The 16,730-nt window shown below is 40.1% G+C and overlaps 1 protein-coding gene across 2 annotated transcripts in view; it reads left to right on the forward strand.

Moving 5' to 3' along the window:
* Positions 1-16,403, forward strand: part of KCNIP1 (potassium voltage-gated channel interacting protein 1) — a 299,356-nt gene extending 282,953 nt beyond the window's left edge. For both annotated transcript variants that reach the window (XM_075102181.1, XM_075102179.1), the window contains exons 3-8: positions 3,803-3,872; positions 6,891-6,961; positions 8,437-8,544; positions 9,510-9,614; positions 10,192-10,254; positions 12,521-16,403. In XM_075102181.1, coding sequence (XP_074958282.1) covers positions 3,803-3,872; positions 6,891-6,961; positions 8,437-8,544; positions 9,510-9,614; positions 10,192-10,254; positions 12,521-12,568 — 465 coding nt within the window. In that variant the 3' untranslated portion in view covers positions 12,569-16,403. The remainder of the gene's footprint in view (positions 1-3,802; positions 3,873-6,890; positions 6,962-8,436; positions 8,545-9,509; positions 9,615-10,191; positions 10,255-12,520) is intronic.
* The last annotated feature ends 327 nt before the right edge of the window (positions 16,404-16,730 follow it).

The raw sequence follows: 16,730 nt of genomic DNA on the forward strand, positions 1-16,730 counted from the left end.
TGGTAGGGTACTTGGTCTGATCTATGATTAATAGATAAATAAATAACAGATTATTTATTTAATATACATTAAATTATAGGTTTAGGAAACATGAACTTTGGGAGAATAGTTTTATGGTAGCTATTACCTTCTATTAATTATTCTTCTTTTAATGATTTCTAGCTTATTAGAAGGGGTACAAATAGATGAAAGAGTAACCACTTTTCTCATGACAAAGAAACAAGGCAATGGCTATTTTATTAGGAGCTTTGGATGGTTTTGAGGATACTCTTCTAACTAGGAATGTTGCCTTACAGAATTAGAAAGCTTTGTTAGTTTTATCTGTAAATGAAAAGCCAATGTCTGGTCCTGCAGCCACTGGCTTTAGATAGTCCAGTTGGTCTTTTCATCCCCTTGCTGTGGAACAAGCCTTGAACACTGACGTTGGAGAAGGAGTGGCCCCAGTGAGGTCAAGACCACAGTGCCAGGTTTGGGTTCTATTTGGGACACTTAAAAATAACCAGTGGAAGGACAGTTGTCAGAACATGAAGACATAAAGTAAAAGATAATTTTAGGTTTTTTCTCAAGCAACAAATTATCCTTTATTTAGCTCAAATCTATCCCAAATCGCTATTTGAGTAGAAGACCATCGGTGGATAGAACACACCAGGATTTCTTCTGTATTGGAGGAAGGAACTAAGATCTAATCACCCTAATTTCAATAGCAAATGGGTATGTGATTAAGGAGCTGCCTCTGATGTCACTTGAAGTACCCCTCCTTGCTCTCCTTCTGTGACTTGCACAGGATAAAGTGATTTCTCTTGTTTGTTCTCTCCTTTTCCGTGGTTAGTGAACGTACATCAGCAGCAGGTGATGCTGGCAGATCAGAGGCTTGAAAAAAATTGCCTTTTTTCCTTTATAGGCTTTTCATGGTGGAAGAATTTCTTGTCAAAGTCCTTTTTGTTCTTAAAAGGTATCTAAAGAATTCATCAATAAATAAGTCATAGACCTGAACCTTCCTCCAGCTTTTTGTGTCACCAATTCAAAGGGATTTTTTGTAGACTTCCTAAGATTACTCATCTCAAAATCAACAACCTGTAATGCTATCAGAATAAGCATTTGCCTGTCTTGGATCTGCAGAGTGGGGTGTAACAGACAGTAAGTGTATGCATTTATGGCAGCTCCAGGCTGTCGGTAATGAGTAACTATAGAAGTACTGGCTTCTGCCCTTCTTTGCAAACCTGCCTAGGGCCATGACACGCACTCCCAAGCCTGCTCTTTAATCAGGTCCAGGCCAACCACAGAATTATAGGGAGATTGGGGGCTGGGGAGGGGCGTTCCACCCCAACAGCATCTTGTGATGTAGCAGGCATATTCCAGCTAGCGTAACATGGCAGTAGTGTGTTTGGATGTAAAGGCTGTGCAGCTCCATGCTCTTTGAAACTCATCTCTGTTCATCCCTAAGCTTGCTTGTGCTACCACCACATCTCAGTCTGCACAGAGGCATGAGCCTACTAGATGAGTTAGTGCAGAAGAATGAACTCTTAAATGAATTTCCATTACTTTAGAAGGAGGAAAATATGATATGGTGCCTGAAGACTAGCCATGATTAGACTTAGTGTTATTGAAAAGATCTGAAAAACAGTTTCCATCCCATTTCTCCAATAATTCTAATTAGGATTTATTAGGAAAAGAACAAAGAAACAGGGACGGAACACCATTATTCTGCAGGACAAATGAACAGTGTACCAGCATCTTGAACATGGCTTCCAGTCCTGGGCTGCCGTCTCAAAAAGGGTACGGTGGAAATAGAAAGATGCAGAGATGGGATAGTCAAAGGATGCTTGATGCCTTTCATGCTTCTTAGGGTCGGATGCCTGGAAAAGAGATAATGAAGAGAAGAACTACAAAATCACAAGTGGCAGGTAGAAAAAAAAAGTTGGGATCAACTGTTTGCTGTCTCTATCTCTACACAGGAATTCAGGGCTATCAGGCAAGATAGTAGGAGTCAGGTCCCAAAAATTGAAAGTTGGTAATTCCTTGTGCAAAGGGTTATAGACCTGTGAAACTCCTTGCTGAAGGACCTGTATTAAAATGGGACAGCAATCATAGTGCAACACAGAAAGAGGAAAACAGTTACTACCAGTAACTGATGAACTTTCTTGATCCCATATCTGGCCTTCAACTTAATCATAAGCATCCAACTAAGATACATGCAAAGGTTTCACAAGAGATTCTGAGTTAACCTACTCAAACAATCCATCTCCAGCATGTTCTGCCAGGAGTGGCAGTGCTCGTGCTCCCTCTTCCCTCCATGTGACACACTGCCTCAACTGGGACTTAGGAATTTAAATTGCTGTGAATGGGGTCAAATGACTGCAGTGGGGGAGAGACTGGCAGTGTCTCTGCCAGCTGGTATTTCCAAATGTGGGAGAAAGCTAACTTCTCTGTATCTATAATCCTGTGCTCTGTGAAAAGGGATCAGTGTCATGGTAATTTAATTGTTTTGCTCTGGTTTAGTTTTCAAAATTGGTTGATAGGCAAATCTGTGAGGAAGAGTGTCATCAACTGGGAAATATTCTATATAAGTGAAAACTTCACATAGTCAGATAGCAGTGCCTGAGGCTCTCTGTGATACATGGATGTGTATTATGACAGCACTGAGCTGTTGGAGGGGGTGGTAAAGCACCATAGTTTTAAGCTAAATTTGCTCTTGAATTTTATTGAATTGTCCAAGTAATCTAAGTTTAAAAAAAGAATCGAGAGTAAGCAACAGGATTCACAATGTGGAGACAGTTCTTGTGCTGTTTTTCACCTGTCTGTTCCATTGCCTGTGGTCCCACATCCTGCTGGGTAAGATCTGAGGATCTTGGCTCAGATCACTTACAGGATAAAGCTCCTGGGGGCCCAGCTCCTCATAGCTGCCATATCTCCCTCTTCATGGGTGCTGTCCAGACTCTGCAAACGTGCCCAGTGAGTACCTCCTACCCCAAACTACCATAACGGATTGGATTTTGCTTGGCTGTAGCAGAGCAAGTGTGAGCCCTCCAGGCAGGGATCCCCTTTTCCCTTCCTGAATGCCACCCCACAGTGTTAGTTAGTAGGTCAGAAAGTTCGGGGCAGAAAATCTGCCACCGTCTTCCTAAGTATTAGCACTATTGAAAGCAGCCAAAAGTGAAATGAAATGCCTTACATTCTAGCACCAGAGCTTAAAAATAAAATAACCCCACTGGTTGCCAGGTTAGAAAACTTGCATGGGCACAGTCTAGCTTCTCAGAAGTTTACAGAAGGCTGAGCAGATGAAAACGTTAAACATTATCTAACCTTTTTCAGCCTAATACTAATGCTTGTTTGTAAGGACTTATAAGTATAGTATGTACTGCTAGCCTCCATGGAGCTGGTATAAGGTATTTGGCTACAGTCTTCTGCTGAGGATTAATGAATTCATATACTTGGAGGCATCGGACAGGGAAGTGTTAGCTGGCAGTAGTGTTATTTGCAATTATTAGATGAAAGCTTCATATGACAGAAAGCATGAGCTGCCTTTCTAGGTCATCCTATAAAACAGTAATTAAACAGTGCTGAAAACACTGTTAAAAATTTTAATAATGGTGAACCAAGTCCATGAGATGCTTAAGATGAAATTGCAGTCTGAATTATTTTAATTTCTTCAGCTGTACATTTTGTGAATCCAGAGTACTGTAAGAACAAGAATGTGATTTGTTTAATTGCTCTCTTCGGGCTTGTAGAGTTTTGCAAATGAACCTTTAAAGACCTGGTATTTTCCTTGACTCTTTTTTTCATTGTTGTTGTTTTCCAACAGGAATGTCCTAGTGGGGTTGTTAATGAAGAGACTTTCAAACAGATCTATGCACAGTTTTTTCCTCATGGAGGTAAGCAGAGTACTTTGTGTCTGTCGGGTTTACTGAAGCATGCCTTAACATTCATTACTGCCAGCTGGCTGCAAAACTACTTCAGATAATCTGTGCAAGAAATGTGAATTGAGGTTAAGCTTTGCAGGATCTTAAACAGAAACACAAACATCATGGTAAAAAAAAATCAAGTTAGGCCCTTTGAAGAGTTATTTCACAAGAATATAGACAAACCCACATTAAAGATTGCCCCTAGCTGTCAGCTCTTCATTCTCCAACTCCAAAACAGAAACTGAGGATTGATGCTGGTTTTTGTACTGGCTTTCTGGATGGCAGAAAGCTAAATCACTTCTACTCAGTGTGTCTTCATTTCCCTGCTGCTGGACTGCTGTGCATGTAGTATCTAGCACAGAAGAGTCCCAGACCTCATTTTGGCCTGAAAATTAATCAAAACCTCCCTAAAATTCTTAAAGCAGTTTTTAGTTGATGTCTGAGCTCCTAGCTACCTGAAATTATAATTTTTGGTGTTTGTATAACAAAGGTAGTGTCATATCATGTATTGGAATATTAAAGTATTGTATTAGCCTCTCAAAAAATGTATGTTCTTGCCTTTTAAAAATATTGAGAATCTGTATGTTCTTCTAACTGGATATGTTCTGTGGGGGTACTGTTCTCAAACTGAAAGAAATGAGTCATGGGTTTAAGTGGCCTTTTAGTAAAACATTCAGTATTTGAGGCTTTCCAAATATGTCCTGCTCCGTAGTAGCTGCAGAAGACACTCATTGTGAATGATGACTGAAGTTTCTGCATGTATGTGTGCATGTGCATTTACTTTAAGAGGGTTATTAACAAGAGGTTTTTCAACTAAATGTGAAAATAAAACACATTATGCTAATGTTTTACAATGCATGCGACCTCAAAGATTTAGACCTATAAAAAGTTTACGTTCAATTGCAGTATGGACTTGATCATTTCCTACTGTGGTTGCCTTTCATTTTGTTATAAAAAGTAATCAAGTAAACAGCCTATTTATTTTTTTAACAAGTATGCAAAAATTTAAGTATTTATTATCTTAATGTATTTCTGGATGTGTTTTGTGTTTTCAACCTACGTTCCAGTAAGTCCAAGGAACTCCAGTTACCCCAAGTAACTGCAGTAACTCCTTTAAGTGACACACCTTGAGTGACTCTTTCCTTCCCATGTGTGAAAAACAATCAGGCACAGAAGCTTCATCATTTCATGGATAGATAACTTCTTTCCTCTCTACTGAGGTTGACAAAGACTTGCCTTTTCTTTTTTTCCTGTGTCCCAGTCCCTTGAAATGTGATTCTCTCTTGGTTAATGACAATGGTAGTGCAACCAAGCTTAATAGTAACTCAGCTTAACAGCAGATATTATTTCATATTTTACACAGTTTTCTTTCACTTGGTTTCTAAACAGTGTGTATAACCTTAGAGTCATCGATTTTGAGATCTCAGAGACTTTTTCATTTTTATACTCTCTGTACAGATTAACTTGCACATCCCAGAGGTAGTAAAGTAACTCTGAATTATAAAAACTTTGTACAGTGTCATCCCAGGCTTGTGATATTTTTGTTACATAGGGCTCCTATCCTTGACAGGTTTTTGTTTTTGCTAATCTGTCATCAAATGATCCTAATGATCTACTATTTCTTAATGTACATCATACCTTATTGAAATAAGATCTCTAGTTTAGTATTTTTAGTTCATTGTTCAGTTTAGCCTAATTAGTTTTTAGTAGGACTGTCCCATAAGTAAGTCTATGGCTTTCTTCTGGAGCTATTTTTGGAACAGGCTGCCCAGTGAGGTGGTGGAGTCACCATCCCTAGAGGTGTTCAAAAAATATGTAGACGTGGCACTTCAGAGCATGATTTAGGAGATGTGCTAGTGTTGGCTTGACAGTTGGACTTGATGATCCTGGAGGTCTTTTCCAACCTTAATGATTCTATGATTATATGATTTCATTTCAGAATCCTTCTCTTAAAAATGTAGTAGAAATTCTTATTTTTTCCTATTGCCCAGTGTATTCTATCCTTATGGATGACAGTAACTTAACTATTTTATTTTTCTGCACATTGTTACACTTTCCTGGATTTGGAACATGTGAAAATATGTAATCATTTCATAGAGATCAGAGTAGAGATGCTGGGTCATTCCACCTGACTGCCTGCATAGCACAGGGCACCGGGCTTCACCTGAATACCCATATATCGAGTATGAAGACTCAGGCTTGACTAATGCTGTGTGCTAGAGGCAAAGAATAGAAGAGACAAAAAAGTGCATGGCTGCTAGAATAGCAACGAAATAATTAAGGGAATTTAATGTCAGTTCCTTCCATCTTGAAAAGCTGGGCTGTAGTAATACAGAAAGGCATGTGAATTGCCTCCAGAGCGACAAACAGGCCAGTGACAGTCATTAGGTCATACACCTATTTGATTATTTTTCTCCATACCATTACTGTTTTTCCCAGTTAACAGCCATCCTTCACGTGGCTATAGAAACTGTTCTTCCCATTAGGAAAGCTTTTTTAAAACCAGCAATTTAAGATTCAAAAGGATGAAAATATGCCTCAAATGAGATTGTTCTTTAAGTCATGGACAAACACAGGTTACTGGAGCTAGACCCTTCTGAAGTTGGACAGTCCCTGGTGATCTCTGCTGTATCTCACACAAAGCAGAAGGTAGAGGAAGGAAGCACACATGCTGCAAACACTGTTTGGTACATTTGTTGCATTTCCCACCAGAGTTAATACTCCATTTGCTCCAGAGACCCTCCTGGGAGGGTTTTTTTTTTCTCTTCCTTTCAGGGGCAGCCCCATAATCCAGATAATTTCTACTGTAATAAAAACTTTTACAAAGCTGTTTTAAGGGCGGGTGTGGGGAATATGCAAGTCCATGTTACTATTTACTAGGTCATAGAATATGGAGGAATATAAGGAAAATAAAGGTCATTAATGTTGTTTGGAGCCATTACTGTATAATGAACTGTTGTACCAATCAGTGCCCTTTGTGTTTTTCAGATGCTAGTATGTATGCACATTATCTCTTTAATGCGTTTGACACTGCACAAAATGGCTCCGTGAAGTTTGAGGTAATTGTTTTGTTCCTCCTTAGATGCCTCTTTCTCAGTTTTGTGTTTTTAAGCTTCTCCATCCATTCTTCATTGTAAACTAGTAAGACTTGTTGGATTATGGCTAGAGTTTTCAGTCTAAAATCAGTTGATATTTTAAAATCTGGTTCACTTTAGCTTATGAAGATGAAGTTGCATGTTTTCTTTCACTAAAGAAACATACAGATCATATTATTCAGTACCAGGGGGAGAAAGTGCAGAGATTTATGTAGCAGAGAGGAGAGGTCAAGGACATTCCCATCCTGTGATTTGCACAGATAATTTGGATGTCAAAGAAAAGCCAGTACATTGTATATCTTCTTCAGTGATCATGCATTGCAGGGTTACATTTGTATGTTCCTGGAATATGGAGGATTTTTAGCTTGTTCGATATATTGAACAAGCATCTCAGGTACTTAGTTCCTAGGGAAGCCAAATCCACCTTTTAACTAAAAGGCTTGTTGCTGTGGCTACAAATAGCCATCCTTCAAGCCCACACACATAGTTGGAGTGCAGTAAAGGGATTTGTTAAGTCATACACCTGTAAAGGATAAACTTCATCATTCTGACGACAGTTTACTGTGATCATAAAACTAGACATCATAGGCAGTCTTGCCTTTGTCATCAAATGGCTAAGAACTCCAATAATTTCCAGGTAAGACTGAGAAATCAGTTAATTTATCAAATGTAAAATGGAAAAGTTACAATATGAATATGTGTGTGTCTGTAGAGATGGCTGCAGTGGGACTTTTGCATATGGCAGCTACTCAGTAGTTAGAGACTTCCAGAAACCTAAACAGACTGAGACGCAGCAAAAAAAGCTGAGCTTTCCTTCCTGGCAAAGCTGTCTCTCTAGTGGTTGTCAAACACAAGTGTTTTGTCCCCCTTTTTTTTTATTGTTCAGCAAATTAAAATTCCTCTGAGCCTTGGGAAAAAGGGACAATGGTTTCTAAGAGGTGATGCACTGCCCCATGCAGAGCTAATGGAGATAACATAGGAAGAATAAATACATTAAACGAGGTATCAGGAATCATATAGCTCTGTTAGCCTGAAGCTCTGCCTGTACTAATAAATCCCTGTAGCAATGCTGCCTACAATGCCTGAGCCACCATGCAGTATAAACAATAAATCAAAGGTATTAGAAGCAATAACTTTACTGTAAACAAAAACTACAATTAAAATGCTGTGTTCCAGTCTGAGTAATTAGTGGTGGGAATCGCGTCTGGTCAAGTCTGACAGATTTTGCCAGAGAACAAAACCTGAGGCTCCCTGTGTTAAAGGAGTTTGGGATCTTTCTGTCTCTCTCAAGGTGGACACAGAGAAAATGCTGGATTTTCTTCCTCCTTCACTAGCACTCTGGGTCTGGGGTTAAGAAAGCATCAGCTTCCATTCCTGCAGAAGGTGACTTAGAAGAGGATGTTATGAAAATTCACATTTCTCTCTCTGCCTTGAACCAGGATTTTGTGATGGCATTGTCCATTCTGTTGCGGGGAACTGTTCATGAAAAGCTAAGATGGACGTTTAATCTGTATGACATAAATAAGGATGGCTATATAAACAAGGAGGTAAGGCTGTTTCCCACAGATGTGGTTGATTTCTGAAGAGAGCTGTCTGGTTTCTGATGCCGAACACAATTAATTCTGCGTGCAGCCAATTAAATGCAAATCAGACTGCACTTGAGCATTTATCTGTGTCGAAAGTGCACAGTGATCTTATATTGCATGATTTTGTAGACGTATTTCCCTATATTAAGTGCTTTTAATGGATTGCTTTAGCCAGGAGCAAAATCCTAGTTACAGCTGTGAACAAGAACCTTTGCGAAGGGGAGAGTGGCAGTGACAATAGCTACTCGGTGGCTGAGGCACAAGGGGTTTCTGGCTGCTCTGGGGAGGTATGGTGTGGGCTCACCCGAAGAACTACAAGCCTCCAACACCACTCCCAAATCCTGCATTATTATCTGGTTTTATCTTTTTATCTGGTATTGCTTGTTCCCTTTGTGGGAAGCCTTGGTTTTGAGCATGGCAACCAGAATATTTTGCAAATACACCTTGGTCTATCTTTTAAAAATTATTGTGCATACCTGAGGGCTTGTGCTTACTGCTACTGGTCATGGCGTTGTGTGGCAGTTTGTGCAAGGTGTGGAGAAGAGCTGGCCCCTGGCCCAGGAGGAGGCTCTGGGACAAGGTTGGCGCCACAGTGCTCAGGCCGAGCATACCGCTTGCAGCCCAGCACCGTCCCCAGCAGCTGCTGTGTCAGAGCACACATCCTGCAGTGCCGCCTGGCCAGAGGAGGGAAGTGAGCACTGCAGGCATCTCTAACACGGCTATGGCAAAGTCATGGCACAGTCAGAAAGAAGCACATGTTTTTTATAGATGAACTTGTATATGCTGGTAGGTCTGTCTTCATGCTCATGTATAGGCATCCTCGTGCTGTTTTGTAATAGGAGGGTGAAGGGTAGTAAAAGGAAGAAATGTGCTATCATTTCTATTAATTTCCCTTTTGTGTTTGTGCTGGCATGCCACTACTGCAGGAAATGATGGATATTGTAAAGGCAATTTATGATATGATGGGAAAGTACACATATCCAGTGCTCAAGGAAGATGCTCCAAGGCAGCATGTAGAAGTATTCTTCCAGGTACTTGATTTTTAATGTGTTTTTTTCTTAACACTTGAGCTATGCACTGATATACTTTACTGTAAGTTTAGCTTCAAGTTCAATCCTATGCCCCGCTTTATATTCCAATATAAACACTAGCAGCCATTCAGCCTACCAGTATCTGCTGATTTCCTGACTCCAGGGTATCCCATGTATCTCTTAGACCAACCCTTTGCAGTGGGATGTGCCCCATCCAGCAAGTCTGAAGCCTCTGCATGTGTTGCTGTCCTTCTGTGCTGCTTCTCTCAACTGCCCGTAAAGAGAGAGAGGAATATGGGTGCTGGTTGGTGAGGCAGTGAATAAATAAACGATGTAATAAGGGCAGAGGTTGCTGTGTATGTCAAGGAAGGAATAGCTGGAGATGACCTCAAAAGTGCTCCAAATACCAGAGTAAACAAGTCCTTAGCAGTCGGCAAATTTATTCAATGATGCTGAGTCTGTAATCTAAGCTTGTGAAGTGCCCTGGGTTTATTGAGGTTGCATCAAATAAGATATTATACTTTAACTGCAATGTTACCTGTGGAAACAAAAATATTTTTTTTATTTTATTTTGCAGAAAATGGATAAAAACAAAGATGGTGTTGTAACTTTAGATGAGTTTATTGAATCGTGTCAGGAGGTAAGGACAAAATTATAACTACAATGAAAGGTCTAGCTCATGCTACAGCACTTGCTTTCCCTTTGGACAAACTCCATTTGAAACAAGATGCTGTTCAGTATTCCAGGTTTCCTTTCCTCTGTGAAATAGCCAGCTTCAAGACGGAGTTTCTGGTGGTGTTCTGTGAAGTCTGTGACTGAATAGGGAAGTAGGGTCAGGCAAATCATGGGACAGGGCCTCTTCATTACCAGTGCTAGTGGCCAGTACCTGATTCTGTAGACAAGCAGATAACTCTAGAGAAAGCTCATAATGCCCTCAACCTTCCTTAGTGTTTTTTTTTTTTTGTTTGGGTTTTTTGGTTTTGGGTTGGTTTTTTTTAAGAGGCTGATATTGTCTCTGTGTGCTGCCTCTGGATGTCATTAGCAGGTACTGTGTTGCTGGAACTGCCCAGAGCCAAAGGTCTCTAAAAATCTTGTAGTTACAGCACTGAATTATAAAACCAGTTGATGTTTTCGCAGTCAAATATTAAAAGCAAGTGCTGTCATCACAGCAATCTTTTTTTTTTTTCTGTTTTGGAAATAAGCTTGCTCTTGCAAATTCCATATATTAGGTTGGCTGTAATAAATATTTGCTGGTATTTTTAACACTGGCACAAAGACAAGCATCTGCATTGACATGCAGTTGGCCAAGTGTCTGTTGTCTTGCACTGTAATTAACTATGTGAATGTTTGCTTGGAGATATCTCTAATATTTAATCAGTACAATAATGGCATCTGCATTTTAGAAAGTTTATATTGGTGCTAAATATTTGCATACCAGCCCTCCTGTGTATTTTACTTTCCCTGGAAAATCTTTCCTGTTCTGCAGTCAGACAGCACTGACAACTTCCGTACCTGAGCAATGGGAAGACGCTCACTGTGGAGGGCTAGGCTGGCTTCCCGCTGTTTCTGTGTTAAGTCTGGCTCTGGAAACATCCAGATTACTTCTCAGTCAGGAACTTCAGGAGGCAAAATACTTCTTTGCAGATGCATAATACAAGGTTTACTTCATTCTTGGTCCTTCCTGATTGTTTATCTTATTTTTGGCCTCATCTTTAATTAGATCATTTCTGTTGTGTATTATTCTTTACATTCATAATTTGCCTTCAGGCTGGATGCGTGTGTATGATTAGTGGTCTCAGTATTGAAGCACCTTTATTTACTTTTAACTGTTAGAGTTCATTTAATGCTCTGCCCTAGTTTAGGTTTGGTTCCTTCTGTTGACATACTTGCACTAGGAGCTGTAGAGTCTGATGCACTGTCATGTGTGCTTTCCTGGCAGATAGGAGTGAGCCCTGTAACATTAAGGTGTTTTGGTGGTTTTTTGTTTTTTTTTCTTTATGAAAAAGAAACCAAAGTGCACTATAGTACTTACCTCTGCCATTTCTGAGGATATGGCTGATGGCTAGTGAATTCCTAGCACTGCTTTGGAGAGGATGATGTGTTTCCCATACAAGCCAATATCTTCTGCTAGTACCCACCAAACTGTGTTAGAAGTGAGATAGATGGATGCAGCCTCAAAATAAAATAGAGGAATAAGATGCAACAGATTTTCATGCTACAGGCAAACAGGTATTCAACATTTGGAATAACTGAATTCTTGGGGGGGGGGGGGGGGGGAATCATCATGTTTTTTAATATTACTCTGGTTATTACCTTGAAGTAGAATTTTGAGAATTCATGAGAAACAATCCAGGATTTCCCTTGTCTGTCTCCAAATTTCTCATGTGGATCTAGGAACTTCCAAGAGGCTGAGATTGCATGTATTTTGGGTTTGAGCTGGTTGTATTTCTGGAATGAAGTGGTCCTTCAAGGCAGCTTGCTTATCAGTTCAAAACCTGCAATTTCGTTTGCACTTTTGAAGCATATTAGCTAAGTGCATATTTGCATATTCAGGGTCAATGAAATGCAGTTAAGGGCTGAAGTTTGAGGGCTCAGTACAGTCGCGAGCTCAATGCTGGTGTCTTGCTTTCTTCAGTAAAGCGCAGCCCTTGCTGAATGTCAAGCTTATGCAAAGATCCTGTGCTTGCATGCCTCAAACCAACCAAGGCACCAAAGTATGAGACAACTGCTTTGCTGAATCAGGACCTGATCACTGAATCAGTTCCAGCTCATCAAGAATGAAAAGCTTTATGAAAGCAAGTCTGTTGCCTGCAGTGGCAGCTGCAGAACCCCTCCTGTGCCATGCAAAGTTACAAGTCGTGCTTGTCAGTGCTGGTTTTATGAAAATGTCTTCTCTTTGCTTTCAGGACGACAACATCATGCGATCCTTACAGCTCTTTGAGAATGTGATGTAACTGTGTCTGGTGAGCGCTGGAGGAGTCAGACACTTTCTGTGTAACAAAGACCTCCTTTCTGGGTGAAAGCTTTTTACAATTCAGCCATGTTCAGTGTGTGAGGATTTTGTATGACATCTCCAACCAAATGGCAACTGAATGCAACCGATCCCACCTCTTCTTCCCAAGAGATGCCGGTGGAGCTTTGTTTCGTTTTGGAAGCATGTGAATATTTTAATAAAACCTGACAAGAGACGACTGCTGCTCAAAGTTCAATGAGTAATATACAGCATTGTTTGCTAGGCACAAGTCCTGCTTTTAATCTAGCAAGCTTGATTAGATACGATAGCACATGTCGGTAGCTTACTCAGCCATCTATTGCAAGTGAAAAGCTCAGTCCATACTACCATATGGCAAAATGTTTTATGAATGCCTTGACATTAATCTGCTTTGACAAAAGTAGAATCTACCAGGGTCATTTGTAAAAAATGAACAGTAAATGTACCTAGGACATTGAGCAGACAGGCTGCGTAGCCAATATCTCCATTTCTGCAGAGATCCCACTTTTCCTCTCACATGCACTGGTGCCACCACGCTGAGTTTGGTGGAGTTTTTCCTGAACACATTAACTAGAGGATCTTCATGCCAGGGTGAGCCAGAAAGGAGCACAATATGAGTTGCATGTATAAATTTTCAAACTAAATAACAAATCCTGCTCAACAATGGTAAGTTCTTGCAAGACTGGGCATTTTATAAGGGCTGGTACAGGAAGATGAATACCTGCTCTAGTCCCAGCCACCTTCTGCAGTCCCAGCACATGGGACCACCATGTGTCCCATGGTGTGACCATGTGTCACACCATGTGAATCACACCATGTGATTCTTCAGTGTGCATCTCAGCAGCACTGTGGTCATCTGCTATGGTCCTTCCTATGTAGTTTGGCACACGCATTCTAGACTCATCATTTGAGTGTTTGTATTTTTCCATTGGAAGTTACAGTAAAATCTTGCCCACTTTAGAATCGCAGAATCAGCTGCCAGGTCCATAGGTCCCTTTGGGTAATTTAAACATTTTCCATAGAAAAATCTTTTTGTTTCCTCCAAGGCAACTGCATGATTTGTACAAGTCCCATTTCTTTACTAATGCCAAATAGAGCATTGGTTTGGGAGTTTGGTTTTTTTAATAGGTAAAACAGAAAGAATCATATAGTGAATTTACACCAAGGTTGAATTTTGCCCAGTTGATTATTTATCAGCTGAGGAACATGTCAGAGCCTGCTTTGCAGAGGACTCTTAGGAAAGTTAACACACCAGAATGCCATCACAGTCTCCAGGCAGCTGATGCCTGAGAAACCAAGGGAAGGAGGAAACAGCCAACATTTCCAGCTGCTCAAACCACACAGAGAGTCCCTGCCGTAGTGCAGCATTGCTCCCATCCAGTAAGCATATATTTTTATTATATTAGATATATTATATTACAAATATACTGATAGCAATGAAGATATATTTTAAAAATTATGTAAGTGGAAGCTTTTTATAATACAAAAATATATAGAATGCCTCATTTCTGTAGCCCTATATTTTATAAAAATTTAATCTATTGAAGTATTCCTCATTATAGAAGTAGGTCTGATCAGTACTAGTGTAATGCTATGCTTATTCCCCAAGACAGGACATTTTCCCCTTTTCCCCTGTGCTCCTCCGTACTCTTCTGTGTAGTCTTAACTTTATTCCTTTAAGTTGCCATTTGTCATCAAAAGTGCTGCTCAAGTGAGGGAAGTTACATGTGTACAGGAATGACACTCTAGTGTCTAGCCTTTCATATAGATACCATTAATTAATTCCTTCCTAGCAACGATGCAGAGCATAGCAACTCCAATAATGTGCTGTGATTCACAGAACTGATGTGATGCCGTGACAGTAGCCTTTTCCTCCTGTTGTCCGGTATTGTCTATTTAGTTATTATTTAATAAGCACTTGATAAAGACATCCATTGTAGCTGAAATAATGCACAATGTTTGCAGTGTTCCTTCGTGATTCTTCCTGCAATCACTTTAGCAAATGGCCAAATTTAATATATGAATAACCTGCCAAAATAGTATCTGCCTATTGTCAGTCTAAGCAGTTAACTTCAGCTGAGGGAAAGGTGGTCAAGATAATGGAAAACAAGCATTTGCATTGGGTTAGCACAGTGCCTTTCTCCTCTAACAGTGTTGCTCCCGACATGCTGATGAGATGGGACCTACAGCCTGAAAAGTTAGCAAAATCTGAATGTGCCCTTTTCAAAAAAAATTATTAGTTGTGTGACACCATGGTCCCTGAAGCTAAATTAATTTCTGGAGTTACTGTGATGAACTCAGCCTCACATACATTTTCTCTGTCTCCACTAGCAGAAGCGCTATATGGGTGGCGCAGGCGTGCCTGTGTCAGGGGCTATAACTGCTTTCTGTTGAGCATGGCCCCGGTTTGGCAGCGTGCTTCAAACATTTGGATGTTGTTCTCAGTACGTGCTTAAGTGTGTTGCTGAAATCAGGCTACCATTAGTGACCCTGCAGTTTTGGCATCTCCTTTTCAGCTCCCAGTAACAATGAGGGTGTGTTAGGCAGAGAGGGAGATGCTGAAAGCTGTACTAGTCCTGATTCTGCCCTTGAGGCGTAACTGGCTTCGATTTCGGTCGTATGCCTGATGCTCAGCCCTGGGTTGCTACCTCTCTGCTCCACTTGAAGTCCAAGAAGTCCATTGTAGCTGAGATAGGAGGATTGGCAAAGTGACACACAACAGTTGTATTTTCACATAGCTCTAACTGTAAATTTTCTCTGTGGCAGAGTCGTCACCTTTGTGAAATCATTTATTATCCTGTGTTTGTCTCTGAGCCTGCTGGTATCAGCCAGAGGCTGGTATACATCAGTGCATAGAAGGCCTCTGGGTTTTCCATGAGCAGCATATGTGTATATGGCTTGTGTGCTCCAGCCAACAAATGACAGAGATCCAGTGACTGTGAGAGAATCATACTCTGCATGGAAATGTCTTTGCATTTGTTTTTTATGTTTTCCGTGAATGTTACTTCGTATACTTGCAGAGCCTCCCATCTCTCATAAATGGGGCTTGCAATATTTATGGCAAATACTTACTACTACAGCTTTCTAAATAAAACATAGTATGCTGTTCTAATCTCATACCATCATAAATCCTACTGCCAGTGTGGGGAAGGTAGTTACCATGCTGACTTCTAAGTTACAGTTAGACTATCTGTCAGTGCTATCAGCTGTGCAAATTTTCTCAAAGTTGTGAATGTTTAAATAACGTCTGAATCATTAGTCTGACTGTTTCATTAGTTACAAACATCAGTCTGCATCTTCATGCCAGTGTTTTCTAAAAAAAAGCCTTTCTAACATGCGTTTTAGGCAACAATCTGTTGAAAAATAGGAATGTGTTTAATGATAATGCAAAAAAAAAAAAGTAATGTGCCTGTTACTGTCGATGTTTGTTTTCCTATTACTTTGAATGCATTGCAGTATTGTGAGTAATCACAAGTCAATATAAACCTGAGGGTATGGATATCCTAAGGTTCAAGCATTGTGGGTGGAACTGTGGCATTGCCTGACTGTGACACATGTTGAAAACAAACATCTTTGTGTCCATGTCTGACCTCTGATAAGATGGTAGCAGCTGGGTAACAACCGTTTTTTCTCCTTAATGGAAGTGCCATGAAAGACCTAAGGAAATGTGCAAATAACATAAATTGTGATAACTAAAGCCATGTTAATGGAGCAGCAATGCATAGCTTCACAAATGCTATTCTCCAATGGTAATTTGTATTAAATTTTGTTGAATGGTTTTAATAATAAAAAGAAAATATCTATAGGAGGGTGTCCTTTCTTAAGCCCAGTAGGTACTTTTTTCTTAAGGGACACTGTCAGGTTAAAAATTTACAGGGAAACTTTTAGAAGCAGGACTCTTATAAACACATAGCTGTCTGCATAGAGGCTGTCAAACTGCTGAACTGTGCTGTGAGTGTAACATTTACTTGCTAATGATTTATTTGCATCACTGATTCATTTGGTGCCGTGACATACACTTAACTGATAGTCTGGCCCTTGTGTAAATAAAGAGTTCAAAAATATTCCGCCTACATCACTGATACTATCTGAAAGTAGTAAAAATCGAAAGCTTATAGGCGTGT

This window comes from Phalacrocorax aristotelis, chromosome 8 (genome assembly GCF_949628215.1).
Source record: "Phalacrocorax aristotelis chromosome 8, bGulAri2.1, whole genome shotgun sequence".
NCBI classification, from domain to species: Eukaryota; Metazoa; Chordata; class Aves; order Suliformes; family Phalacrocoracidae; genus Phalacrocorax; species Phalacrocorax aristotelis.